Source organism: Nymphaea colorata, chromosome 11 (assembly GCF_008831285.2).
Source record: "Nymphaea colorata isolate Beijing-Zhang1983 chromosome 11, ASM883128v2, whole genome shotgun sequence".
NCBI lineage: Eukaryota > Viridiplantae > Streptophyta > Magnoliopsida > Nymphaeales > Nymphaeaceae > Nymphaea > Nymphaea colorata.
Genome location: NC_045148.1, coordinates 13534684 through 13562677, shown reverse-complemented (window position 1 = coordinate 13562677; position 27994 = coordinate 13534684). Strand labels below are relative to the sequence as shown.

At 40.0% G+C, this 27994-nt stretch overlaps 1 protein-coding gene across 2 annotated transcripts; it reads left to right on the top strand.

Annotated features, from left to right (window-relative positions):
* The first annotated feature begins 16390 nt into the window (after positions 1-16390).
* On the top strand, positions 16391-20786 carry LOC116263898 (ethylene-responsive transcription factor 1-like). 2 transcript variants are annotated; one of them, XM_031643717.2, is made up of 3 exons: positions 16391-16827; positions 17972-18829; positions 20533-20786. In XM_031643717.2, the coding sequence occupies exons 1-3, from the start codon at positions 16575-16577 to the stop codon at positions 20535-20537; spliced, it is 1116 nt and encodes a 371-aa protein (XP_031499577.1). In that variant the 5' UTR covers positions 16391-16574; the 3' UTR covers positions 20538-20786. The 2 variants fall into 2 exon arrangements, with proteins under 2 accessions (XP_031499577.1, XP_031499576.1); XM_031643716.2 differs by having other exon boundaries at positions 16392-16827; positions 17972-18888.
* Positions 20787-27994: the final 7208 nt, after the last annotated feature.

The window sequence follows — 27994 nt, the reverse complement described above, 5'->3', positions numbered from 1 at the left end:
ACCACCAAAACATGAAACCAGGTTTCAGGGGTATCAACCAAACGGCCCAGACTAACGAGAAATATGATGCCATTCATGTGTGTTCATGGGAGAGAGAGAAAAAGGGGATACTCAACATTACAAGTGTCCAACAAAGAAAACAAACAGCCGCACACCAACGGCAAAGTATCAAGAAGACCAACAAAAATGAATAGTAGGATAAGACTCCATACGAGAGAGAGAGAGAGAGAGAGAGCGACGTCCCATCCTGAAAATTGATTGGTTTTCAAAAATTAATTTACAAAGTTGCGCATACACCTTTCAGTATTTTTTGAAGATGACGCGCGCCATAGATATAATGACCTAAAAATGTCATTCATTTATGATTAACGAATTTTTTTGCTACAGTCAGTTTTAAATTAATAACAAGTTGGTACCTCTGATCTCCCTCCCCAACCCAAAAAGAAAAATGCACAAATATACATATGTTTGGCAATTCGCAATCTCGTGCCTGCACGAATCTAATCTAGCCTTCGCAATCTACATAGAACAGCATTACATATGTTTGGCAAACTCTGCGATCTCTTATTCACTCACGTCTTCTCAGCATTCATTACATTCATTGTCTTCGTATGTTTGCAGAGGAAATGTTGCATTGCATTTGAACTGCAGACCAGCTAAACTTACATCACGGTGCGAAAGTCTGGTGCTTCTAATCATCACCTTCTCGACTCATTTTTCAGACACTTTCGTTTGGTGCAGTCAAAGTCAATTTTACATGTTACTTTTTAATATTTCAGTGGTTCTAACGATCTAAGGAGAATTTTGATAGCCTCGGACTTGAGATGCTTAAGATTTGAAAACTGTGAATCTAAGATCAGACTCTCCCCACTATGGTCTTAAATCCGATATTTTTTCTCAAAGCAGGAAAGTAAAATAAGGATCTTAAGTGACAACCTTAGGTCTTAATAAGACACTTATTTTGATGAACCATAGGTTTTACCTTATAACTTTTGTCACATCAGCAAAAACACACACCATCATATCCCCATCAGCTCCATGGATTTCAAATTCGGAGTAATCAAATGCCCCCTAACAAATGCATATAATCATGAGCCTTACAATGGTTCTAAGCATGCAATTAGGCAAGTCTTTAAATCAGCCGTGAGTCTTGTTGTTCGGACTATTCTTTCATGGGTCTTGAAAAACTTGTGAAATCTGAATTAAGCTTACGAATCTTTTCTGGAAATATTGAAAAGAAAAAAATTGCTAGTTGCAACAGATAAAATGCATACTCAAGCAATATATAGTAAAATTTGTCATAATTATGCCACAAAATTAAGCAACCTAGTGCGCATATTCATGGGGTATAAGTTGTTACACGATATATAATGCTCTGGCAATTAAGTTGCAACGTCTTCTGGTCACATCTAAGTCTGTAACCATTAATTTCCAGGCCAAGTGGTGGGGAAGGCGCCAGTGGCATCACGCGCGCAGAAGTGGTGTCCATAGGCTTTAGGGAGCATTGATCTCCATCGTGGACGCTCAAGATAGTAGAGCATCATAAGATAGAGATTTGAAGGCTGCATGATCTGCTTCCTCACCCAACTGCATTAACTAAGTCTATTGTGAGCCGTTGCCGCTGAGGACAATCGTCCATTTCTTCCTGGGGTATCCAATGATTGGTGACCCATGTCTGCACCTTTGCTGGAGTATATGGATGTAGTGTTGGGTGGTAAGTAGTAGTAGCACTCACCCCAGATTGACGTCTCGATGAAGTGTTGGTTATTTGTCTGCCATGACAGATTCAATTGGCGAGTACCGCGAATTCAGGTAGCTACCAGCGGTCAAAACACAAAAAAAATTGCTTTGAATTGGAAAGGTTAAAAAGTTATTTTCTTCAACAAGGATGAAATTACCCATAAACAAAAGAAAAAGATGCTCTGCGTGTTACTATGAGCACGACTTGTCTGTCGATTCCCTCTTTGTAACTTTCAGAGGGTGTTTGATGTCTTAGATCAGAATCAAATTTACACTGGCATTGGAATGAAAATTCCAGTGCCAATTTTCCTTTGAGTTTGATGGAATGGAATTTTGATTGCAGATAAAAAAAAAAATTTGACTTGCTTGAATTAAAATTCTATAATTTTATAACTAAAGCTTTCATGCCTTGTGCTTCAAAGAAAGATGGAAAAAAAAAATCCAAATTCTGGATCATAATTCCATCCCTAGGGTAAAATCACAATTCCGGATTTGTAATGAGCCTGAGCAATTGCTATTTTTAAAACATGACAGAGTAATTATTCTAAAAGTTCATTGTTCCCAAGTGAATCGAACGCTCCCTAAGCATAAGATCGCCCACCGACACCGTCCTCGACCTTGGATGCAAGGAAATGAGAGAGCCAGTGTTCACTCCTCAGGCATCAGAGAGAGAGAGAGAGAGAGTGGGCCAACCAAATCGCAGGCAGGTCTGATCTACAGAAAAGGGGAGGCCCCAGCACCCATCACAATAGGACCACCTAACTTTTTTGCAAAAGAGATGTGAGCTTTAGTTATTGATATTTTTTGTACAGCAACTGTTGCAAAAAATTCAATGATTCTGAAGAATGAGCTAATTCCTGCCTTTTAAAAGCTAGGCAGTGGGGCCTAACTGACACCAGGACCCTACATTTCCATATCTTAAGCAGGTCAAGAGACGCCAATTCGTCATCATCTTCCTTCCAAGTTGATGGCCTTCTTTGTTTTGTAGGGCCAAGGGCCTCCAACCAAAATAATTGACAGAGAAAGAAAGGACCTCTCCTTCAATCTGTTCACTTGTTGGCGTATGTCGACATTTTAACTGTTCGAGAAATTGCCTGTCCTCATCAAAGGTATATAAATTGAGGCTAGTGGTTTTTCCTAAAAAAAAAAAAAAGAGAGAAAGGAAAAGGAAAGAACAAGAAAGAGGGTGTGGTTCTAGTGGATGAACATCAACTTCTTAGATGGGACACGCACAATAAGCCTAATTCCAACATGACATTGTTAAACATCAAGATAATAAATCAAAGGAAAAAAAAAAAAAAGAAGAAGAAGAGGGAAACCCCGTTAACGGAAAAGATATTGCGCACAGAGAAAGGAATATGTCAATAATGATACAAAACCATAAACTAGGCAAGTTGTGAAGAATGGCAGCCCCACTCACATTTTTGTTTGTTGAGCAACTTTTCTTTTCCTTTTTTCATAAATCCTGTAACGTATAGACAAAACTTTACAAAATAAATAAAATATCCTCATTTCCCACCTTCTCTCATTTGCCTTTCACAATAATTCATCTCCAGCCTTTTGTTACATCAAAGGACATTATGAGTTTGCAACTTGTTTGCTGTCTTGGTCATAGCATGATGACATGCAAATCTAGCAAAATCTTCCAACCATTTCTTTTTCTCCCTAGATCTCTTAGTTCTTGTTCGCTCCTGTATTCTTTCAGGCATGTGTGTTGCATGACATGTACATACATTACTCTCGTGTCTGTATAACCACACGATTGGGAATCTTCTTTCAGTACATGCATATGTGCGACGAAGCACATCATATTCATATATAACGCACAGATCTGTCGAAATTTGAAAATTTACTGTGGAACTGAAGTTTACTTCTTCAAATTAAACACCCGAACCGAACTAATGGTGCGTCTGACACACTGATTAACCTTCCTTTAAGTTCAAATTAACATGAAGCATCCACCACCAGCCGTTCTTTGGTAGTTTATTTATGGACGATTAGGCCTCAAGTTTGACAAGCTTATGCTCTTTATCCGAGTCAAAAAAAAAAAAAAAAAAGAGCCGTATGATAAGTCAAGCCGTTTGCGTGCGTCTAGGTATCAGCTCGTGCTCATCTCTTTTTCGAGAAAAAAGAAGGTTGGTATTGTCTTCTTCCATCAAAAGCCTCGGTATCAGCGTATGCTCATCTTTTTTGAGAAAAAGGAAGGTAGATATTTTCTTCTTCCATCAAGGAGCAATCACTCCTAGCACGAAACGCTTGACCCCACTGTTTTCTGCTGCATGTGTACTTAATTAACTACAGTTTCTTCTTCATCAAGTACCACCCGTGGAAAGCCGTGAGTGTGAATGCTTCTTAAACCTTAATGATGCGCCAACCTTAAAGCATGACACATGCTTTGCTTCAGGTAATTAAAACTCTGGTTGGATTTCGCAACTACGAAGTACTAATCAACTGCATCCACGATGGTGTTTAAATTGCACATCACATGGGCGGGATACATCTAAACCAGATCCGGCAATGCTGCGCCCAACAGAAGTACAGAATTTTGAAATGAAATTAATTTGGTGACTATAAATAACTAGCGCGATAACTATGGCTTAATTATCCTATTATTTAGAAAAGGAAAAACAAAAGAAACCTCAGACCGCGTGGTAGTCTCGACAGCTTGAGATAATGGGCTGTAATTCGGTGTATCTAAGCGCGTCAGCTGGTAGTGGACCAAGGGACTATTCCCACATTATATATATATATGTAAAGCTTCAATATTGTTGTCAATGTCAATGGCGTTCACATTTGCATACTCGACATTCATCCTTTAATGAAATCATTCATTATTATATGATGCAGCTCCCCACGAGTATCGATCGCCAATCACCATCTTCTCTTGTTTGCGCGCGTCTCGTGTACACCACTAAGGAAAAGAATGTACGTTTTCCATAGGCAAGTTGCATGTAGATGACAGGATCCTTCTTCTCATTGGAGTCTCGTAGATTAATTTTTTCAACTTAATTACCAGTTAATTCCACTCCCCTGGCCGTGTAGATCATGGATGATAGATAGATAGGCTGGTTCATTTTTTCACATTTTGGCTATGGTAGTGGAGCCAGAATCTTTGGTGAGAGGGCACTAGTCTCTAAATTTTTAATTAATGGAAAAGAGCACTAACATGTAAAGATAACAGATGCGTTTAGTTAGGTAAAGTTTTTGAAAAGTTAGGGAGGGCGTGTGCCCCTCTTCTCTTTCATGTCGCTCCGCCGCTAGCCCTTATGAACACCGTAGACTTGAATCAGTATTTTCTACTTCTATGCAGACAAACTTAAATGGTACTGTCCAAAAAGGAACAAAGTGAAAATCTCTGCGATCGAGTGCCTTACATGCCGAGAAGCTTTATGTAACGTATGGATGCTAGACGTAGGCGTGATTATTTAATTCGTGTGGTTCTATCATGTGCTCGCTCCAACGCAAATTACTTTAGTCGGGAAACTAAAGTATACATATATATACCTAGATATTAAAAATTCTGGAACTACGGACGTATTTATAAGAAACTAGTTATAGAAATGTAAATGGAAAGGTTCAATATTTTATAAGTAATTGGTGATTGAAATGCTTATTTAAGATACATATATAAGAAGGTCTTAATATGGCTGGTAGAGCTTCTTAACCATTAAACAGAACTGTTTCTTACTGAAAGAAAACAGGATTTTTTCAAATGCGATTTCTTGGCAAATAGACCGCTCAGAATATGTCCATGGGACAGGTCGAAAAACGAAGAAAGAAACCAGAAGCACCCAGTTTGTACGTGTGTGTGTGTGTGTGTGAGAGAGAGAGAGAGAGAGAGAGAGAAAGAAAGAGAGGGATCTTGTCCTCACGCATCCCCAAGGAATATAAAAAAGTTTTTTACCACTCGGCCAACAAGAAAAGAAGGCCGGTAAAACTACAAATTAGGTTCATGCACTCATTTCTTCACCATCATCAATTCAAGCCCAGCTAGCTAGCGTGTCCCACCCACATGGTGCATGGCCCAACCCACCCACCTCCCACCTTTTGCTTTTTGTTCTTTGTTTTTTCCTGGATGATATAACTGCTGCGTATCCACTGATTACAGTCCTGGCGATCGATATGAAGATCAGGATTGCGACCTCAAAGGAAAATGACATGTTTGTTTCGCTTCGTATTAAAATGAAAAACAAAATGGGTGGTTTCCAAGTACTCACTATAATTTGTCGTCAACAGCTTGAGATTGTAGCTAGTTGCAAGTTTGATCATATGAACAGGTGGGAAAACGATGATTAATTTCCAATGCCGAAACAATTGCGTGTTGAAATTTTTAACTCAAGCCAACAGTAGGAAATCTTGGTTTCAGGCCCTCAACTCTTGGAAGTTTGCTGCTCGATATTTGTGATAATGTACGCAGCAACTAAAGCCTTACTTTATCTGCTCATGTTCATGCACACTACAGCCTCATGAACTGCAGCCCACCGCTATCCGTGAATTTAAATTGATAGAGAAAGGAGCTTTTAATTGCGCAAGGGAACGTCCTTTTGTGTAGAACTACTGTTGCAGCCAGCAAGGATGGCCGCCTTCTCCCACTTGAAGCACAGTTGCAGCTCTTTAAATGAGATGACGTTATTCAGTTTGGTTCGTGTCTCGTACATGTCTCCCAATTTTATTGACTAGTATATTCTAAAATGAGAGAAAGTTACGTGCGTGCCGGGTGCACCGTGCATAGTTAAAGAGAGAATGATATTTTGGTAATTCATTAAAGCAGAATGCCTTCTAATTTCTAAAGCTTTTTTTATTTTTTCTCATTTCAAATTTGGTCTTTAACAAAAAAGTTTTCTTTTCAATGTAAACTAAGTGTATTTTATTCATTAACCATATTGGCGCATGGAAAATTTGAGCACCAATATGGCCCAGGTTGGTCCCAAAATCCCGCTGTGGCAATCCTTTTTAGAATTTGTGTGGCTGTTACGAAAGGAACGTCGACCCCTTGGGCCTCACATGATAGTAAGTTGTACAAGTAAAAATTTTGTGAATAAATTTTATATAATTCTAGAAAAAGATACAGTTGTAGTAAGTTGTACAAGTAAAAATTTTGTGAATAAATTTTATATAATTCTAGAAAAAGATACAGTTGTAGTAAGTTGTACAAGTAAAAATTTTGTGAATAAATTTTATATAATTCTAGAAAAAGATACAGTTGCCTGCAACTGGGAGTGAATCTACGAGTTCGTTCCAACATAAGGCTAGGAGAACTGGAAAGAAAATTTCTTAGGTATATACGTTTCAAGGAAAAATTAAGTTCCCTCGTGTTCGTTGTGCTATGGTTTATGAGTCTCAGCCGCTTATATTTACAAAGTTTTCTAGGTAAACGCATGATCTAAGGGAAATTTTATCAGTTCTTTTTTTTTTCTTAACTACATCTACGGGTGGCCCCTTAAAGATCTAATTTCCAAAAAAAGAAAACCAAGGTTGAGTTCTAAATAATGTGTAATGCAATTAATATTGCACATGAAACTTACTGGTAATTCCTTTCCTAAAGCAGCTCGCGTCCTCGGGACTTAACATGCATCGCCATCAAGAGGGTTCGGATCACCTACTACTCCATAGTCCGTACCCATGAATAATACCTACTTTCCTCCAACGTCATAAAGTAGAACATTACATCTCGTATTGGAATAATACTTAAAAACTACGTGTCCGATTCCATCTCCTTTCAAACTACTTCTAATTAGACAACTAAATGTGTCACCGGGCCTTATACCGGCCACAACAGATTAAATGTGAACATTTGAGTATCCAATTAGCTACTAAGGCCAAATACTGGAGTCTATCAGCCGAGGAAGGCTGGTTTGACTGCATACCAGATATCAGCGGATACATGGAAGAAGTCATTTCAACGTTGGCTCTTCAGTCACGAGAAACGAAATGCTGAAATGGTATGATCCATAGTTGTAAAAAAAGAGGCTATTAGACAAGGGGATGTTTTGAGATTGTGTTTGTAACCATTTACAAATTTATAAGAATATTGCTCATGAAAAAATCGAACTGAGATAACCGGACTTTAAACTTTCCATCAAGCCGACTAACTTTCTTTTATTTCGAAAGCCTGTAGGCATATCTATCATATGGGCAGGATCGAGTCCGCCGGCCGGTCGATCGCTAGGGAGCCCATTTCATGAAAGAGGTCCCCATGGCGTTTCAATCATTGGTGTTGTCGTGCAGCCACCAATCCACCACCACATGGAGCCGAAAGGCAGAGCAAATGAAAGGCAGAGCAACAAGACCCATTGTAAGGACCTCGTGGATCCCAGCCTCCCAAGTTTATTAGCATGCCATTGCAACCAAACAAGTGAAACTTGTACCCGCAAAACAGATATCAGCAAAGGCGGAGGTTCCCGTTCTTGCTTTTTCATTTTCCTTCTCCTTCTCCACAGACAAACGAACAACAGTAAATTCCCCCGACTATTTAGGCGACACCATTGACGAAGCATTTATACTTTCCATACATATTGTTCATGGCATGGGAGAGCGAGCAATACCTCGAAAATTGTGCCGAAACTGTCTTTTTTTCTAACCTATGATGGAGAAATACACTGGTGGTTTGATTGACTAACGGAGTAAAATAGTGGAAGTTATACATCTCCGAGGGAAGGGTTCTGAAAGCGAGATATCTTTTGCGTTGTGTGAGAGAGACAAAATATGCAAACCCCGAGACGAGCGGCGCACGAGGCAAGCAATGGGCCATGTGTTCCCGACTCTCGAATACTAAAGAGACACGCATGCATGGCGCCATCGAGGTTGCTCGGTACGTTGTTTTATGAGTGCACAGCGCCATCGAGGTTGCTCGGTACGTTGTTTTATGAGTGCACAACTACCGATCAAATGAGAATTTTAAATCTTCATTTTAAGAGTATACTACGTCACCCATGCAGTTAACTCTGCTAAGGTGCTGCTTCCAAGGAACGCGCCGATGAGAGTCTGGTGAGTTCGCGAGATGAGAATTTGGAACACCACACAAATGTAAAGATGGAAATGTTAATAATTGTTGTATTATAAACACATGCAGTGCAGCAGATGAAAGTTGGAGATCCATCAATTTCTCGCTGCCCACGCGTCCACGTAACATTGCGATCCTGAACCCCAACTGCCAATTGACGATTGTCGTTTTTGTTTTTTTATATCGATAGAACTGTTTCAATAAAATCGAAACGTTGAAAAGCTACTAACAATAAAGCTAGTGTTCTTATTTGCAATTCTGAGAAACAACCAGACCTACGCCAACGGTTTTAGAATAATGTTTGAAATGAGTGGATTTAAATATGGGAACGCATAAGCAGAAAAATACCTGGGACATTATTTTAGAGCCGCTTGTGTTTATTGTATGTAGTTGGATTCTTGAGATCAGGGATGAACTGAGGAAAGCATAGTGGAACTTTTCGTATGAAGTCCCTCCGAAGTGTATACAGATCGGGCAAAAGAAAAAGTAGCATGTAAAAAATGCCAATACAAAGGAGTTGTCTTTCCTTTTTTTTTTTCCATAATAAACTTAAAGAATCATTTGTAGACAACATTCTTATGCTTCAAGAGTCTCAACTTTAAAATATTAGCGCCTCAAAGAGTTATATATAGGCCTCACTTTCTGTGTGAGAAAGAGAGAGGGTCGTAGAAAGTTGTAAAAGTCGAAAGAATCACGAGGCAAAGCAAATATTCCCAGAAGCTTTTCCTGCATAAGAATATATGTCATAATTTTCGGTCGGTTAAAAACCATGTGCTTTCGTAACAAGAGTATATGAACAAGAAAATACATGTTGGCGAAAAAACAAAAAAAGTCGCCGTATCCTTGAAAAATCATTTGTATTAAAGAATAGGACCAGATTAACGAATAGATAATATCTTTGCACTTGGGGTAACGACGCAGCACATGCAACAGTTCGTTTAATTAGCAGGAAACAAGCTTGAAATCACATAAATTACACTATGAAAATTGATTTTTCACTTGCTTTAAAAAGTCGATGCACTGAAAACTGCGAGACTTAAGAACCCTCGCGGGCATCACCAGGACGGCTACTCGTCTTCGATCGCTATATGATACGTAGTTTAAGTTTAGGTGATCTATTAATTGAAGATCCACCAATTTCTGGGAATGCAATATTATTTGTCAACCATAATTTAGGAAGAAGGGGTTAGCCCCTAGGAATCTGAATCCACCTGCCATTAGGTGTAGTATTTGTTGGAAATGACCACCAAACACCACCTACCCACTTTCCAGCACATTATTTTCCCATCCAGTTCCCCTGTTCAACAAGATGCGAGATATTTGGGCTTTCTTCCCGTCACTGTCCATCGTGCACTGAAGTGAAATTCGCCAACAAAGGGTATATTCCTGAAATGCGGCCAAAGAACCTCCCTTTTTCTTTTCTCTCTTCTCTTTGGGGAAGGGTGGGAATTCCAAAACCAGGTGCTGAAAGGAAAATCAATATGCAAATATAATATAATTTCCCAACCTCCAAATCCTACGCCTATTAAGCTGCCAAAGTTGAAATAAACTAATAGAAAGCTTCTCAAAAAAATGTCCAAATTTCATCTATTTATTATTAATTTCCTTATCCCAGCACTTTGAATCTACTTAGTAAAAGATGAAGCTGGGCAGGGCAGGCTGCTCAACGCAAGGCAAGCTTCACCTAATCTTTGGCTCACTTGACGCAGATTGAGCCTCAGCCAATACTGAGCTGAGCCACTGCATTATTCGGAGTGTTTGGGAGCGTGTCCTTGTATAAGAAAAGTAGATCCTGACTACTACCGAAATTTTGCAGGACTAACTAGGATTCTCGATATCTCTTTTTTCCTTCCCCCTCTCTTAAATCAATCTCTCTCTCTCTTATATATCTTACTGACATGGTAGAACACATGCATACTTAGTCCAATTAACTTGCTCATTTAGACGGGCTTTGATTGCAGACTGCAGTATAGTTTAAGAAGAGTCTTCGTCAGGCAAAGGTCAAAAAAAGCAGGTCCGGCCTAAGATAAGGGACTAGGTTCTTGAAGAAGTCGCCTGCTCCCCCGTCTAGGAAGGGTCCACACGCGCTCTTTCAGTGGGCTTTGAAGAAGAAGAAGAAGTGTGGATTCAGATGTTGAAACGGGACATGTGTCTTTACTTACTTTTAACAGGTGAACCCTGTTTTTTTCTCAAATGAAAATGACATGTTCAGTCAGATTTAAAATCTTGGAGACAAACAAGTCAAAAGTTGAAGAGCCAAACTATCGACAGAAACTTCTGCGCGTCTGTCGTCGCTCTAACCCCTTTGACAGCAGAAAATGACGGGCTCGGTCAGTCGAACAGAGTTCTAAGTGAAGGCCCAGCTTGACCTTCTGGAACGAGTTCCAACGAGCTTACCTTACCTCAGCTCAGCTCAGTAATTAATTTCAACGGTTGAGATCTCAAATGGCTTGTCGTTGGGGCAGATAGTGCATTAGATTCACTATAACAACAACCCCCGCCTCTTCCTTTAAAAGATTTTTCTCACCATAAATGAATGAATGAATGACAACTATAAGTTGTTAAACGTGGGATTGACGTAGAAGTGACGATTAATAAATATCTGGCAATACAAGTTGATTAATTAGTTTGAACCGAATTCAGTTGCCCATAAATACACGTTTTGAGCGTGTGTATGTGCACACGATTTCTCTTTAACAAGACAAACTTAATTTTCTTTCTTCTTATGCATCTGAAAATTGTGGAAGTATGTGTGCCAATCTAAGTATGAAGCATCATTTTATACGTGAGGGACTTGAAAGTTTCTCCTCTGAACAGACCAATTTGCAGCAAAACGAATTACTCGGTCCATTTGCGTTCAAATTCAAATAGAACACCTTTCTTCTTTTGTGGAACGATCGACGGCAACCTTCATTATTTGTTTACTTAAAACGTATTTGCGTGTGTGTGGGGGGGCGCGCAAACTATTGTGGAAGAAGAGGCAAGGAAAAGGGCTAAGGACCACGTTCCACAATCGATTCTAAAATATGTTTACGGAAAACAGTGATGATCCACCATCGCACTCCGCAATGAGAAAAATCATTTAATTTCATGAGAGTCGCTTGGTTTTTTTTTTTTTTTAATAACTGTAATTCATGTTACTTCGTTAGAAGAGGAGAAAATGAAAAAGCAACTAATTAATTTCAATGGAGCAAAGAAGTAAAACACATTAATGGTCAATTTGTTTGTCCATATGTATGGGCTTAAAAAAGAAGATATGATTGAGTGCTGTGCTTAGGTGGTGGTAGCGATGAATGTGTATATGAAAACAGCCATACACTCTATGATTGAGTCTTTCCAAAAGAAAGTGTACTACATGTTCCCCGAGCACGGGTTTTGTCCGGTCGTGCGATCCAACTCGTATTTTCAAAGCATGGGATGGGTGGGGCCCCCTCTCCTCCACGTTACCTCTCCTTCAACGCAGTAAACGAAGGATCGGTTTCGAGTTACAAAGTTGCACCTCTTCGTAGGTGGATCCAGATCACACGTTCCTTCATCAGAAACTTGTTAAAGATGAGAGACATTAAGATCGCCACGTTAGAACTCTTGGTGATGATTCGTTTTTCCACAAGTTTTAAAAAGATTTTTTGCGAGCAAAGTTTTGAAAACTTTCAATCCCATCACTTCAATTTAGATGTCAACGACTTTGCCTTTTTAGGACTTCAGACGACGAAACTCCTCTTTCCTTTTTTTCAATAAATACTTGTTCGTACTATGATGACTTTTCCGCTCTTGAAAACACAGCGACAAATTATTATGGCGGTTAAGTAAAGAGAGCAATAATATGTAAAATTTTCAATGAGTCGAGCACGAGTAAGTAATAATTTTAATATTGGTATCTATGCATGCCGTTCCTTTTATGCAAAAATTTGTATTTTTTGTGATTGATCATGGACAATTGACTTTTCGGGGAAGAGAAATGAATAGGTGAAACCCTCTTTTTGCATTGCATTGCGAGGCTTGGTTGAATGTTACTTATTAGTTCAAAGATAAAATGAAGACAAGTAATGGATGGGCTTGCTTTGCTTCTAGAAAGAAGCCTTGGGAGGAGTCACAGTTTACCAACCAACCTCAGTTTGAAATGCAATTCCCAGTACAGTAGCCCTGCTCCTGCTCCTGCTCCTTCTGTACGATACGATGCTTGGCATTCAAGGGGGCATGTCGGTTGGGACTATACTATAGCAATTCATTCGTCCCTTCCATATTTGTTCTTCTGCTGCCTTCAGTTTGATCCGGATCCATACATGTAAAATTCTCTGTAGGCGCATATACACTAAACATAATGTATATGGCATGTGAGTCGGGTGGAGAAGAAGCGAGTCTTCCATCATCACATGGAACTAGAGTTTGCTTTTGGAGCTTGGGCTTTGCTTCCTGGTTCGGGTCGTCCAACTTAATTAATCGGTCTTCTAGATGCTATGTACGGCCTCTGTTGTTGGTCATGCTTTTTCAAAATTGTTGGGTAGCTTGCTTGAATCCTCGACTGTAAATTGCGATCCCATGCCCATGTCGTCAGTCCACCCAAGGAAAGAAATATCTTCTCTTCCCCTATAAAACAAAAGGGAAAAAAGTGACAGGCTGCCAATTGAAATAAATAAAAGATATGAGCAGATGTATTCTTCCCAAAGTCATAAAAAAGGAAAAAGAGGGCACATCACATGCAGGGTTGACGAGAACATTTCTCTATGTGTGTGTGTGTGTGTGTCTCTCTCTCTCTCTCTCTCAAATGTTTTTTTTTTTTTAAAAAAAAAAAAAAAAGAAAGAAAGAAAGAAAAAAGCAAGTTAGCTCACCCGATGCCCCCCATTAACGACATGTTTTGAGCATAATAGATCTCCACGGAGGGAGAGAGCCCCAAGCCAAGCATGAGGAATCTCAGCATCTTGGATATTAATGGGTGTCGAACTCGAACAGCAAAAGGAAGGATTGCAAATGGGGCCAACACAAACATTGGGGACCCTTGCAAAAGCTCACCATGCCATCAGATTTGGCACAATAGAAGGATGACGAGACCACCCTCCAACCAGATGCTACCCATCTCATCTGATTAATGGCTTGTTTGAAACCAAATCGATGAAACAAAATAAACCGTAAAGTTTGTTTTTGTACTAAAGAAAGAAATGTGTTGGACTCGCGCTACATTATTTTTCTACCCAATGGATGGAAAAGGGGATTTGAAAGAAAAAAGGGATGAGCCTTGTCAATTTGTTCATGCTTGGCTTTTACCCAAGAACCGTTATTGGAATTCAAGATCCGAACCGTTCTAACTCGGAGGGAAGGGGCCGGGCACGTGACTACGTGAGTGTCGAGCTTCCCTTCAAGCAACCCCAATCTTGGACTTTTACTTACATAACATAACATAGGGAATGAATGCATCCCCTCCTCCTAATTCGTCGTCTTGTGGGCCCACCCTCCCGAAGAACCTTTTAAATGACCCTTCCTTTATTATCCCCGAAGAACCCCTTTAAATGACCCTTCTTTTATCGCTCTGACCAGAACGCCCTCCAAAGATTCTTCGTGCCCCCTAGCCGTCCCTCATCTTTTGACGATTTGTTGGACAAAATATCTAGGGGAACCAGCAATTTTTAAATAAACATCATCTGCGTGGAATGACGGGTTCAGCCAGCCGTAGCCGTGTCAAAGAACAAAAGAAGAGAGAAGAGAGGGGGAAAGTTGACTCGTTTTTATTTATTAGCTGGGTTCTCTGCTCCGCTCCGGCCTGGAGATGTTGATTTACTAAAACCGAAACCAAAGGGAGCAGCAATTTGACCTATACTTGCGCTATATAAACAGTTTAGTTTAGTTTAGGTGCTCCTTTTCTTTTAAAATCTCTTTCCAACCTTTCCTTTCTTTTTATTAAAAAAAATTTGTCAATTTGGCGGACAAGAATCGACCTAACTATATAAATAATCATGTTCCTTAAAACGAACAAGAATAAAAAAAAATGGGCAAATAAGGTTTATACCCCCATTTCTGGGGCTTTTGATTTCTCCCTACGCAATAATTATGGAACCATCGGGGCCTGCTCCGTCATGAGCACACCAAGTTAATTTAACAAACAAACGAAAGAAAGAAAGAAAAATCCCCGCTTTTTGCAATAGAAAAATGTTTTCCCATCCTCACACCAAAATAAATATAGGGTAGCAATTCCACATACAGAAATATATATAAACTATAAAGTACGATTAAGACAACTAGACTTGTAAAAAAGAAAAGCCAAAATTAATATTCAATACGTATGTAGGTAAAAGCTAGAACCATTATATACGGGTAGTCCTTGGGTTTTAACCAGATGAGGGGACGGCATGCGCGTCATCTTAGTAAAAGAAAATCAAACTAAAAAGGCTATGAGATGAAAGACTGGGTAACGAGCGCTGACTGTGATTCGACTTGAGGATAGATTTTCCCCCTAAAACAAACAGTAAGTGGGGCAAATCCCTTTGGCTCCTCAAGTTTTATACCAAGATTCAAGAAACTTTTTGGATGGGAATTTAGACGTACCCATGAAGAGAATGAACAGTCATTTTTCCTTTCCCATGTCACATACGAAACATTGTCAACTTTATCAAAAACAACCATTTTTTATACATTTCTCAAATACATAGATAAACACAAACAATTATCATTAAATATGATTCGATAGAGGCGAAAATATCTGAAGAAATAATATATTAAAATTGTTTGGAACAAGTCAGGGTCTTTTGTGTATATTTATATATTTACATGTTGATCTTGAGTTGTTTGACAAACACTTTTTTTTATTAAAAGAGCGTTACGCATAAAACTTTTTTTTTTTTTTTTTTTTTTTTTTCAAGTTTGGAGAAATAACCTTATACGAGACATCCCGTGACTTCTCAATCAAGTTGATTTGATTAAGAAAAAAATGATCATGTATCTTCGCTTGTTAGATTGTAGGTATACTTACATTTATAAGGATTTTAACTTGTATCAACTTAGACAACAAACAACTCTTACGGTTGGGTCTGTCTTTTTTCTTGGATAAAATGCCAAATTTATGACAAGTGATGATTAACTCTGTTTTGTATGCATATGCGAGTTGCACAACTTAAGTATATTATTCAGATTTGAATTATAAGCAACTTTTATAGAGAAGCTCGTGGAAAGTTGTGATGAGAAAATAGTAAGAGGAAAAACAGAATCGTTAGGAAACAAAAATGAGATGAAGCAAACTGACATGCTGCCTCTGTGCCTGCTGAGCCATGAAATGTCTGCCCGGATCTGTTATATATACATGTAGTATTTCCAATTTATTTACAGAGTTTTATTTATTAAGAACGCAAAGAGTCATTCAGGTAAAAAAATCGATTTATTTTAAAAGTAAAGAATCGTTCAGATATTTATGTGAAGGGGTTTTGCTGGTCATCTGAAGGATTTTTTTAATTGTTTTTAAAAAAAGAAGGTGCGAGGGGAATGTGGGGACATTTCCGTCCTTCCACACCAACACATGGCCACACGCACGCACGCAACACGCGCTCTCTACCGTTCTTTCCCTCCCCACTCTCTCTCTCTCACGCCACGTCTCATCTTGCGGTGCGGTGTGACCAACTACCCCTCTCCCTCTGCCTTTAAAAGTCTCCACTCGGCGCTCCCCAACTTTCGGTATTCTCGCTTCCCCTTTCCCTTTCTGCCTCCCCCTCTCTCCCTCTCCATCTAATAATAAAGTGGCCAGTTCTTCTTTTCCTCTCTGGTCTTATCTTCGCTCTCTGAGGTTCTGCAGAGCTTTTCGGAGATAATTTCCCTTGTCATAACCGCCCAAGATCTGAAGGGGAGAGGATGTGTGGAGGTGCCATCATCTCCGACTTCATCCCGAGCACTGCTCGTGGAAGGAGGCTCGCCGCCGAGCAGTTTCTGCGTGCTGTCCCCGACTACCAGGCCTCCAAGCCCGTCAAGCAGCCCGTGATCGGCGTCGATGACGACTTCGAGGCTGACTTCCGTGAGTTCAAGGACGAGTCCGACGAAGAGGAGGAGGTCGTCGACATCAAGCCCTTCTCCTTCGCGAATCCCGCCTTTTCCTCGCCCTCCTCCGGTGAGAATGGCGCTCACACTTTCCTAAAGCATTAGAAAGACGATTCTTTTGGTTTTTTGTTACTTTCGTGATGTTTTTCTCTTGAAGCTGCTCCCTTTGGAATTTTTGTTTTTTGATTTTTTTTTTTTTAAAAAAAAAAAACTTGGCCGGGGTTGGAAGTAGGAGAGTGGAAGCAAGATGGTGTTTTGGAAACTTGGGTCGGTAAGCTCTAACGGAAGAGGGGAAAATCTTCGTTTCTTTTTTGTTCCTCTTTCCCCTTGTTACCCTGCGATTTTGGCTCTGCTGATCCTTTTGTGTTCAAACCGATGCAATCGATGAAGGCGATAGTGATCCGGGGGAGGCGGTGTCTTGGCTGGTTGCATTCATGGCTACCCCTCCCCGCTTCTTTGGATCATTTTACCCCACCACTTCCTCCGATCATTGATGGCAAAAAGGAGATGCCGATTCTCGCGGAGTTCATGTTTCTTTTTTCCGCTTTTATAATTTATGCAGGAAATTTAAGCTTGCTTTGACATTTTTCATTTTTGAAGGTTTTTTTTTGGGGGGGTGGGGGGGTTTATAAAAAAATTATGCTGAACTTTAAGAAAGTCTTTTGATGTCAAACAAGGAAGTGGCTGTCGGTTTGAAATTTTTTCTAATTGTGAAGGTAGACTACTCATAGATTCTTGTTTTCTTTTCCTCTTTTCTTTGTCTGAAATTTGTAAGGGTTTGCCCAGCTTAGCAAGGAGAACCTTTCGGTTTCCGCTGTTTCTGTGCCCAAAATCGTGGATGAAATACACGATTTCAATTGTTTAGGTACGCTGCGCGGGTCTCTTCCGCTCTAGGTTTTTTTTTTTTTCGGGCTCGAAGTTATTTTTTTGGTAGTAATTTCCTTTGTCATATTATATAATATATATTAAGAAGCGAATGGTGCGGATTTGCTTTTGTTGTTTGGATTTCATGGACTGATTGTCAATTTATGTTCTCTTCTGAAGAGGAAAAGGCAAATTCTTACTCCTTTGTTTGGTTCTGTACACGATTTTCCTTTCTACAGAAATTTACCTGGCATCTCGTGCTCCGTTGGTTCTGCGACACTTCTCTTTTACTTTGTACATTTCCGCCAGCAAATTACTAACAGTTAGCTGGCTTGTTGTATGGATTGCAGATGGGTCTGCTGTCAAGTCGCCAGAGTTCACGGGCCTTGCTGAAAGGAGTGCAAAGAGAAAGAGAAAGAACATGTACAGGGGGATCCGTCAGCGGCCCTGGGGCAAATGGGCTGCTGAGATCAGAGACCCAAGAAAGGGTGTTCGTGTCTGGCTTGGGACATTTAATACTGCTGAGGAGGCAGCAAGAGCCTATGATGCTGAAGCACGGAAGATTCGCGGTAAGAAAGCTAAGGTGAACTTCCCTGATGAGTCTCCTTCTTCACAGAAACAGAGGATTCAGTCAGCCAAGGAGAACAACCTTAAGAAGGCCGGTAATAAAATGATCTCTCATGTGTCTGTGAATGCTAAGATGCAATCGGGCTTTGGGGAGTCCACTGATCCAAATCTGTGCAGAAGTTTTGGTTATAATGGTGACAGTGGTTATATGATGAATAAACCCAGTTTCACAGGTTTGTTCTCCGATCCTGAAAGTGAATTCAAAGGTTTTATGCAGTCTGATGAGGGTAGTAATTCGTTTGATTGTTCTGATTTCTCGTGGGAGCGAGATCCCAAAACTCCACCTGAGATATCTTCTGCTTTCTTTGGGCCCACGGTTGAGTGTGAGGAATCAAAGTTTACTGATGTTGCTCTGAATGGAAATGGGGATGAGAAGAAGGCATTAGAAGGTGTCAAGGCAGTTGAAGAAAATGCTGTGAAATTATCAGAGGAGCTGTCTGCTTTCGAGACCTATATGAAGTTCCTTCAGATCCCCTACTTGGAAGGGAGTCCTGACCAATCCATTGAAACCCTGTGCAATGGAGATGTTACCCAGGATGGGCCGATGGATCTTTGGAGCTTTGATGACCTGCCAGTGGCAGGTAGTGTTTATTGAAGCGGAGTTTCTGTTTGCGCTGATGCTCTGTAAATAACTAGCAATGTAAGCATCAGTTTTACGTCTTATCAAAATAGTGTCTTTCCTATTCCGTTAAAATTTTGAATAAAGAATTACTTTTCCCTTTTTTTTCCAACACCTGTTTTTCTTCTTATAGGTCATGTGCACGAGCATGCATCTGTGTCCCTCTGATTTATTATCTTGTGTATATGTAGAATATTCTTTGCAGCTGATGCATGAATGTTTGAACTATTTTTGAGTGCTATCCTCTTTCCTGCTAAAGGAGTGGCGCCATGCCAGGGGGACCATAAGCCAATAGTTGTAGTCTCTGTGCTTGAACTACCCTCTGGAAACCTACTTATTTGATTATGAACTTCTGAATGACTTGAAAACATGTCCACAGGCATACCTGGATCTGTTGTCGACCCACTTCCTGAAGCTCATTCATGTTAGGCCTGTGCTTTTCCAAATGAAACTTTGGGACATTAGTTGGTTGTTGTGGTGCTCTATCATTTCTGTTGTGCAAGAAATTTCCCTTTCAATACAGTTAGCTTATATCTAGTGTTCATTCAGAAACCTTGATTGGCCCTGTCTTGGTTGGCGCTGATGTTGAAGTTGTCATTCTTTCCCTTCAGTTTTCATATCTATTAAAATCTCTGAATGGAAGTAGCTTCCTGAAATGCGGATCAGCGCAATTGCCTGTCTTTTTAATTTTATGTCCTGTTTTGAGCGTTAGACATGATAATGGTGTGGAGTACATGCATTGATGATCTGTTGTACCACTGTTTTTTTGTTAGAACTACATATGCTGTTTCCGGGTGCATGATCTGACCTTTGTCTGATTGAACAGCATATTTGTGCATTCTTTCTTTGAGGGGCATGGTGGATATCTGGATATCAACCTTATGGTCCATTGTTTGATGCATTTATTCTGCCTAAGATCCCTTTTTTTTTCTTTTGGTTTCCAGTCTTGAACTTTCATGGGAGTTAAAGAGTCATGATTTTAGTTTGTTAAAGCATCGAGGACCATATATGCATTTATAATTGATATTTTGCTGGCTTCTTTTCTCATTCTCCCTTTGTTGCTTGCTCGCTTACTCACTCTGGTTGTTTCCTTTTCTTTTTGTGCACCAATCTGTGCTAATAACGTATTATTTGTTTTGTTGAGAATTTGGGAAATTTGTTTGCTTTCTGGAGGCATTTACTCTATATATGATGTCTTTTTCGATTTGCATTTATTTATATTCTTCCTTGGCTGCATATTCTATTATTTTGTTGGGTGAATCATTTCTTCTCTTCCGCTTCTTCGGGTATCACTCTAATATAGTACTTCATTTGTGTGTACTCGGTGATGCCTTCATTTTGTTAGGTATTTATGTTTTGTGCACATGATCGTGATGTCTTTCTTGTCTATTTTATAGAATTGGTCCTTTTGCTTTTGTTTCTCTTTGATTGATTTACTAAAGATTGGCTGCCTATATTTGACTGCATAAGGTGTTAGCACATAGCAGTATCATTGATTTCTTTTGGCCACAACGTCAGTCTTCTCTCTGGCAGAATGTGTGTTCTGCATGCCCATATTTGAACTGTCGTTGCCTGTATGCCAGGCGTTATTTTCCTGTGGATTTTATGCTTGTTTGGTTAATATAAAATCACTTTGTTCACTTTGTTGGTGTTTTGTTTGATCAGGATAGGGTGTGTGGTGATGGGGGAGAAACTCAAAGAGTTATATTCTGCTGCATGCTGTGTTTGGGTATATGTAATGTAGGTACGGACTTCCCATATGGCATCAACTTCTGGATTTCTCTTTAATTTTCTGCTATGAAACTGAAAGACCCATAAGATACTCTGTTTTTATCATTTGTCTATTGGAAAGACTCGAGATATCCTTTCTTTATAATGTCTTTCGATGATGTTAATTGTATCGTGAAGTTTGTGTGTGATTACAATGTCCATCTTTTCTCCGAGTTCCCTGTGCTGGAGATACCATGTTCTTTAGCTCCTGTGGTGTGTTAGCTCAATTAGCTCAAAAGTCAAGTCTTGTTCAGAATGAGGAAAGATAGTCGCGCCTTAAGTCCGTTGGGGGGACATTATTATGTCATTCAAATGAAGGGGTTGGCTCGAGCGGATAGTTTTTGATGAAATGGATGGATTAACGGCAATGGAAGTTAAACATATGATATGGTTGGGGCAATGACACAGCTAGTGGGGTTAAAACCGAGGCGCGTCAATTGCTGGTTGAAAAGAAGTGTCTGTCCATATGTTGAAAATAACCAAAATGTCATCGCCACGATGAAGCCAGCAGATGGTATCTACAAAGTATGCTGATATTCTCAAACTGTCACCCATAAAGGGGGAGCTTATTGTGATATCGTGCTAAGATATACCGAGTATTTTCCTTGTGTTTGAAAAGTCCTTTTTTCTGTAATGCTTGACCATGTTGATGTGTTCTTTTGTCTTTTCCGAAAGCTTCTCGACTTGTTATTTCACTTTTTTTGCAAGAAATATTATAACACGCGTTATGCTTAAAGTTTCCGAGTTTATCTTCTCGAGAAAAACTGCTTCTTGGAATGAAATGGAGTTAGCGACTATGGTTTAAAGGCCGTCTGCTTCCGCTTTTGTGCGTTTGTGTTCTGGGGCATCTTGGGTTGTCTTCAGCTGGCGAAATAAATTTGTTTGTGGAGGGGATCTGTATTGTTTTGGTGGCTTCCCGAGTTGTATTGACTCTTCGAGTTCTCCAAAAGACATGAAGGTGGATGGGTTTGGGTGGACACCTACCGTCGCGGAAGCCCCCTCCTGGAATAAAGCACGCCGTTCCCCTGTCACTCGAAAGGGTTCTATGGGATTCGGTTTTTGTATTGCAGTCGCCATTAATGTCTGGCTGTGACCATCCGCAGGGACTTTTTTTTTTTTTTTGAAATTTTAGGTCTCCTTTATCTGAGGATGCGAGAGGCTGGTAGTGATTGGACCAATGTTGGTGCAGTGTAGGATCTTTATAAAAGCAATGAACCTGTTGCCGCTTGCGAAAAGGGTGAAAAAGATTTAATGGACAGCAGGTCTGCTGTGGGCCACTTTGGCCTGTGCGCAGTTAATTCTCTGGGTGCATGTCCCTATCATTAGGGTGGAGTCTGCCCCAGATGGAGCCGAGCCTGGAGACCCCCTGGACACCAGCATGTGACCTCTAGACAAGTTGGTGTGACCCACCCCGCTAGCAGCTGACGACTCCTTGTGATGCACCGCATATTGCCTTCTCTTGAAATCACTAGTTTAGCCTCGATGCATCTCGAAGCCTCTTAGCGATTGCTGGCTTAGGACGGTCTGGGTGGGTGGGGTTAAAAAGGTTCGTTTGGTAAATTCTTTTTTCAAAGAGAGCAGAGCTGTTGTGCTGGCCTGGGCCGTTTAACGCTTTAATATTGGTTTCCGGTGGCACGGTTTGCCTATTGTTGTCCATCAATTCTATATATGTAATGCCGACTTGGCATGTGGCCATCCACTGAATAATCGTGGTATTCTGTTGTCCATCTAGATCGGTCTCTGCCGGCGATGAATTGGGTACCGGTCCATGGAGGGAATGGACGGGTGAATCATCTGTTTTGGATTTAGACATGACATGATGTGATTAGGTTTAACTGCACCAGATTGTAGACATCATTATCATTATCATGAAGCAAGGAAGGTCTAGATCACAAGCAGACAGAGTACATGGAAGCCGCCGGGGATTTTGTTGGTTTTTGGAAGTGAAAAGCAAGCGTACATTCTGTCCGTACTGATTGATTTGAACTCGATCAAATATTCAATCCAGGACACAAATCCCGACTAGTTGGCAAGCGAGCGTGTTGAGATGAATCGTTTACTGGAGGGACCTGAAGGGTAGGAGATTGTGCTCCTCCTCCGGCAAAAGGAGGAGGATGCAAGCACGGTGGGGCAGTTCAATTCAAGGCGATGTGATGCGTATTAATTTATGATGGAAGGGCAGGACCTCAAGAGTTTTGCCTCGCAGGTTCTCGAACCGAAAGTATTGATCCTGAACGGTTCTTAGCTTTTGATCCTGTGCCACATGGTTCTTGCTGTCATGGACCCCGATGCGTCATGCGCCTAACCTTATCTGACTTCTTGGTCTGGTCCCTTCACAGTGCCCAGATGGACCCACTTCAGGGAATCCACCTGATCTGGGATATGCTCGAATTCATGATTTCGTCCTCGCGGCCCCAGTTCACCGATTATGTCGTCCAAGTTAATCCTTCCTGACAATGACAATAACAATAGTTTAGGCTTATCTGTGAATTTTTTCCTCCCCTTAAATTATTTCATCCCATTCATGATGGATACTATTATATCCTAGATGTCCTGATATGTAGCTTAGAGCCTTTAATCCCTGTGGTCTACATCAAGAAAGATGAAGAACGCATCAAACTACTACAGCATCTTCTTAGGGGCTTGATGGTCAAAAGTTAGGTTTGTAAGATATGCGTGAGAGATGGTCCTACTTTGCATTTCGCAAATAGGAAAATTCTAGATGCAGGGAACAGTTACTTCACCTATTATTAAAATAATAGAGCCATTGGGATTATTTATGTGAGATGCCGGCATATTAAAATGACATGTGGTACAAATTTAATTGGTTTTAGAAACGGACGTTTGCCGAACACTTGCATGATTGAAGATGGAGGAGGGGCTCACACGAGTCAATGCAGTGGTTGTTGGTCGCCAAGAAAAAAAAAAAACTATTTTTACATGACGTCCAGTCACTGTGCGCGGGCAAATGCCTCTGTCTTCAACGTATCGACAAGGCTTAATTCGTGGGTGTTACAAAATATTAATTTGTTGGTAATATACGAGAGAGTCTCTATGTGAAGGTTTTATTATTGTTGGGAAACATTGGCATCGTTTTATCTTTTCCACAAACACTCTCTTAGCTTTTCCGTTCACTTTTTTCTCTCTTTTTCGAACCACATCTTCTCTTTTCTCATTTCTCCGATCATATATAATAATGCAACATCTTAGAGCAATTTGCCTTGTGCAATATACAGTTCTCTTTCTCTGACCCAAATAGAAGGCTTGAAATTTGTACGACAGTTGATCAGGGGAAAGGAGAGAGTGAGGAGAGCGCTCCCGTAGGGTTTCACACTTTCATTTCATTGTACCCACTCATTTGCGAAATGGTATGTTGAATATGATCATCATCAAGACTAACAACATATGGCAATTCCAAAACTGGAATCCTCAAGGATCTAGTATGAAAGGTTGCAAATTTGACCGGACAGCTGCCCCGGCCGATTAAATTTTGTGAGTCCTAGTCTTGAGTGGCACCAGCGTCATGGTAGATGAACGCATTTAGGATTCAAAATCCAGACCAACGCCAGGTTCCCCACAACATTTTTATGACCAGACATTTTTTGATGGCCCCAGTAGTTTATGTCCATATCATGTTATACATATATGTCTTGATTTTGAAGTATGTAGGTTTATATAATCTGGATTAGGTACGCATAGCGATCCAAGTTATTTTTTCTAAAGGCAAACCCCAATCCCACTCAACCCCAGTTGTATAGGCATCCGAGCAAGATCCTAAGATTTTTTTTTTAGAATATATCCAACCCCGCCTATCTTATTCTCTCCCCACTCTTATTCTGTTCTTAACTCATTAATTTTGATCCTCGGTTTGAATCTGGGCACTACCAAGTCCCACCATCTGGTTTACACAACTGCGTCCGGATTGAGAATCTGGAGTTGGAGGGTTCCTTTCTTTCTCATTGTCCACGAAACCTGGATTCAGTCGTTGCATCTAATTAACAGAGACTCGAAGTTGAACTTCATTCCAAAAATCGCAGTCCTGGATACTCGTTTTCAGCTAAACCGACCGAAGCAATCAGCTTTCCCCTCTATGCGATCTATCGCCCAATTACTCGATTCCTTTCCTTCAGGCCCCAACTCAGGAACGCAGGCGTTACTGTCGCCATCAGCACCGCTAGCGCGACCAATTGCTTCATTCCTTGGCCCTGTAGCCGTCACTACCACAATCATGGCGACCATTAACTCACCCTCATCCCAAAATCTTTTCACCTGTCCACCGCTCAATGCTTTGCTATATCGTTTCAATCATTCATTTTTACCCTGTGAAAGCTTGCACAGTTTTGCTCAGACTGAGATGCGTCGGAGGAGGAAGTAGTAAAGTCCGCATCACCCTAATCCCTAGGATTCTCTGTCACAATATCTTGAAACGATGCAGGCAGTCGCTTAAATGTAGGCCTCCTACCCTTGTATTAGAAAACAAAAGAACCTGCACAGAGGAATGAAGAAACCAAAAACAATTAAATGCAATGGAAGAGTATCATAAGTTATTTGAATCCATCAACCTCTTAAGGATTAATTGAACATTAATCGTTCTCAGTCACTACCCTTGTTTTGAGTGACAACATTGGAGCCACTTGTTGGTGAAACAAACTTTTTGTAACTGGGCCAAACTTATGGAAATAGGTCAATTCCACTCTTGGAAATAAGGATATTGAAATCAAGTTCCCAAGATTTGATAATCTACTCGCAAGTCGCAGACATATTGATTAAACTCTTGGTTCAGCATCGATTTGAATGTCCCAAAAATAAGCACAATCTCAAAGGGATTGAATTGAGGGGCCGCAGTATTGAAAATGGTGATATGGTCAACGTTGTTTTCTCCCAAAAGCAAAAAGAAAACGAAGTGAAGGCCGAATTTGACAAGTATAATATAAAGCTACTTGAAAATCAATAGGCGTTCGAAAACAATTTGAGGGCCAATTGCAACTCCGTAAACTTGAAAATCTTGTTTCTGAGAAACACACCCGGATATCACTGTTAGCATGTGATTGCAATTAGGCTTATTCCACGCGGACCTTTAATCTGTACAAAGCAGGGACCTCCCATTAGTGAAAGAGGCATTGCATGCGATAGTTCAATTTATTATTATTTTCAAATTCTCTTCGCCTGTTCATATGTCTCTTCGTATATTCAACTTCATGTCAGGTGTTCAATTTAGTCGTGATGCAGAGTGGTAGTGTTCTAGTTCAAAATTAACCCAAGCTTCTAATTTCAGACCCCAGCTCCTCTCGTGTGCGTACAGCTACTTCAAACCCGTCTTCTCGGGACATATCTTTCTGAACACTGTTCAGCTCAGAAGCTGATAATGAAAAGTTGTTCTTATTAGTACTTAATGACCACGATTTGATACTTTAGTTTATGTTGAAGAACACCTGTTCTACGAGAAAATACCGAATTCAAAGCCCGCCTTAATTGTTGAAAATTCAGCAGTATGGGCTGGCAACAAGATTTGCTTGTTAGTTAAAGTTTCAAATTTTTAAACGATTCCGAGTATGAGAAAATGCCCAGAACTGGATCTGTATTTTCCTGTCTCCGCTGAACGTTCAGTTGTTTCTAATTGTCTTTTCGTATTATTCTTTCGGGAAGGAAACGGGTTTTACTACTATTAGTTGTGTGACTGATGATGCTGAAAAAAAACTAACAGTATTAAAATCAGCACCACCATCGGAAGAACAGAAAATGCGCGAATAAAGAAAAAATTGTTCCATATTTAAGCGAACGGCAGCAGAAGGTTCAGAGCTCTGTACATGAAAAAAATGATGCAATATTTCTGGGCAGTTTCTTACGCTTTTTGAAACCTTATTAAGAAAGTCTGTTGCTAAATCTTTCATATTTTTCTTTTCTCTACTATAAACCTTAGGAACGTATTTTTGTTCTGTTATATGTGCCATCAACGGTAATTCGAGAGACATATTATTGGAGCTTGTAAAATATGCAGTCTTGATAAACGTAAAGATTTAAGTTGATGGCTCACAAAATGCTGTGGGTAAAATTATTTTCACAAAAAAGTAAATAATTTTACTTTTTAGTTTAAAAAATTTGTGCGTCATATATTGTAAGTATCAAACAAGTTCATAAAATCACGTAGAATTAGTGTACATACTCTTGATATGTACCTGGTTTACATGGATCGCCTTCGACATTCGATTCTTGTATGCAAAATGGCAGTCCTGTTTTTTTCTTCAAGTTATCACTTTTTTCTTCAAGTTATCACTTTCTAGAACTAAACATTCAGCAAAACCATGTTCTCTGCCTATTTACTTCTTTGTACATACAAACTCATAATAGTTTTGCCTGTGGAACGTCCCGCAGAGCATACTTCTGCTCCCCACAATAGCTGAAGTATTTGGAGTTGAAATAATGCTCCCACGGGAAAGACATCATCTGCTACCTGCTAAAAATATTTTATTGAATATTCTCCCATTATTATGTATATTATATTATATTTATTATTTATTTATTTTATGATGATCTTCAAATGACGTACAAAGTTTGTGCCTTATTTAGTACGCCGGATTATACTTTTGCCAACCATAAACACGTTACACGGGCTAGGTGGTTGACTTCTGAAATTGATCCTCACGGTGGTGGATCAGAAGTTTAGCATTTCCCCATGTGGGAGTACATGACATTTTGATGTATTTTTCTTGAATAAGAAGTACAAGGCCATGTGTCTCTTGTTCATACATCTCATCTTGTAAGAATAAGCTAACGCCCCCTTCCTTTCTATTCGAGCTTCTGTAACCACTCAGGTCCCAAATTGCAATGTTATCTTCAAGAAAACATGTCCGTCGACTCTTTCTAGTCACCAATATATTACCCTTACTGTTTCAACTGTGGAATATAATAAAAGGGTGGAAGTCGGAACGCAGTTTCTATGAAAAAGCAGTGCTCGAATTCCATGTCCATTACTGATTCTGAGCGCCAAATGAAAACGCGTGTGATTGTCTGCTTTCAATGTGGTTTGTGACTGTTTGGCTTAAAATGTCGAAAGGCACTTTTTTCTTTCGGTAAGATCAGTTATTAATCTGCTAGTTCAGAAGTTAGTGGTTCCAACCGACATAAGATGAGGTTACATATACAGTACAGTTTAGCCCTATATAGAAGAAAGAAAACAGCAGAGAGAGGCTCAATTCCATGTAACAATGTGTTAGAAGGTGAGCAAACTGCTAGCAAAAATTTGGTACTTCTGGCACTAAATAAGCTTTGAGTGGAACAAAGATTCTACTTTCAGTACGAGCACACTTGACCAAACATTCGACATCCATCCGAAAACATTGTTTCTATTAGACAGCAG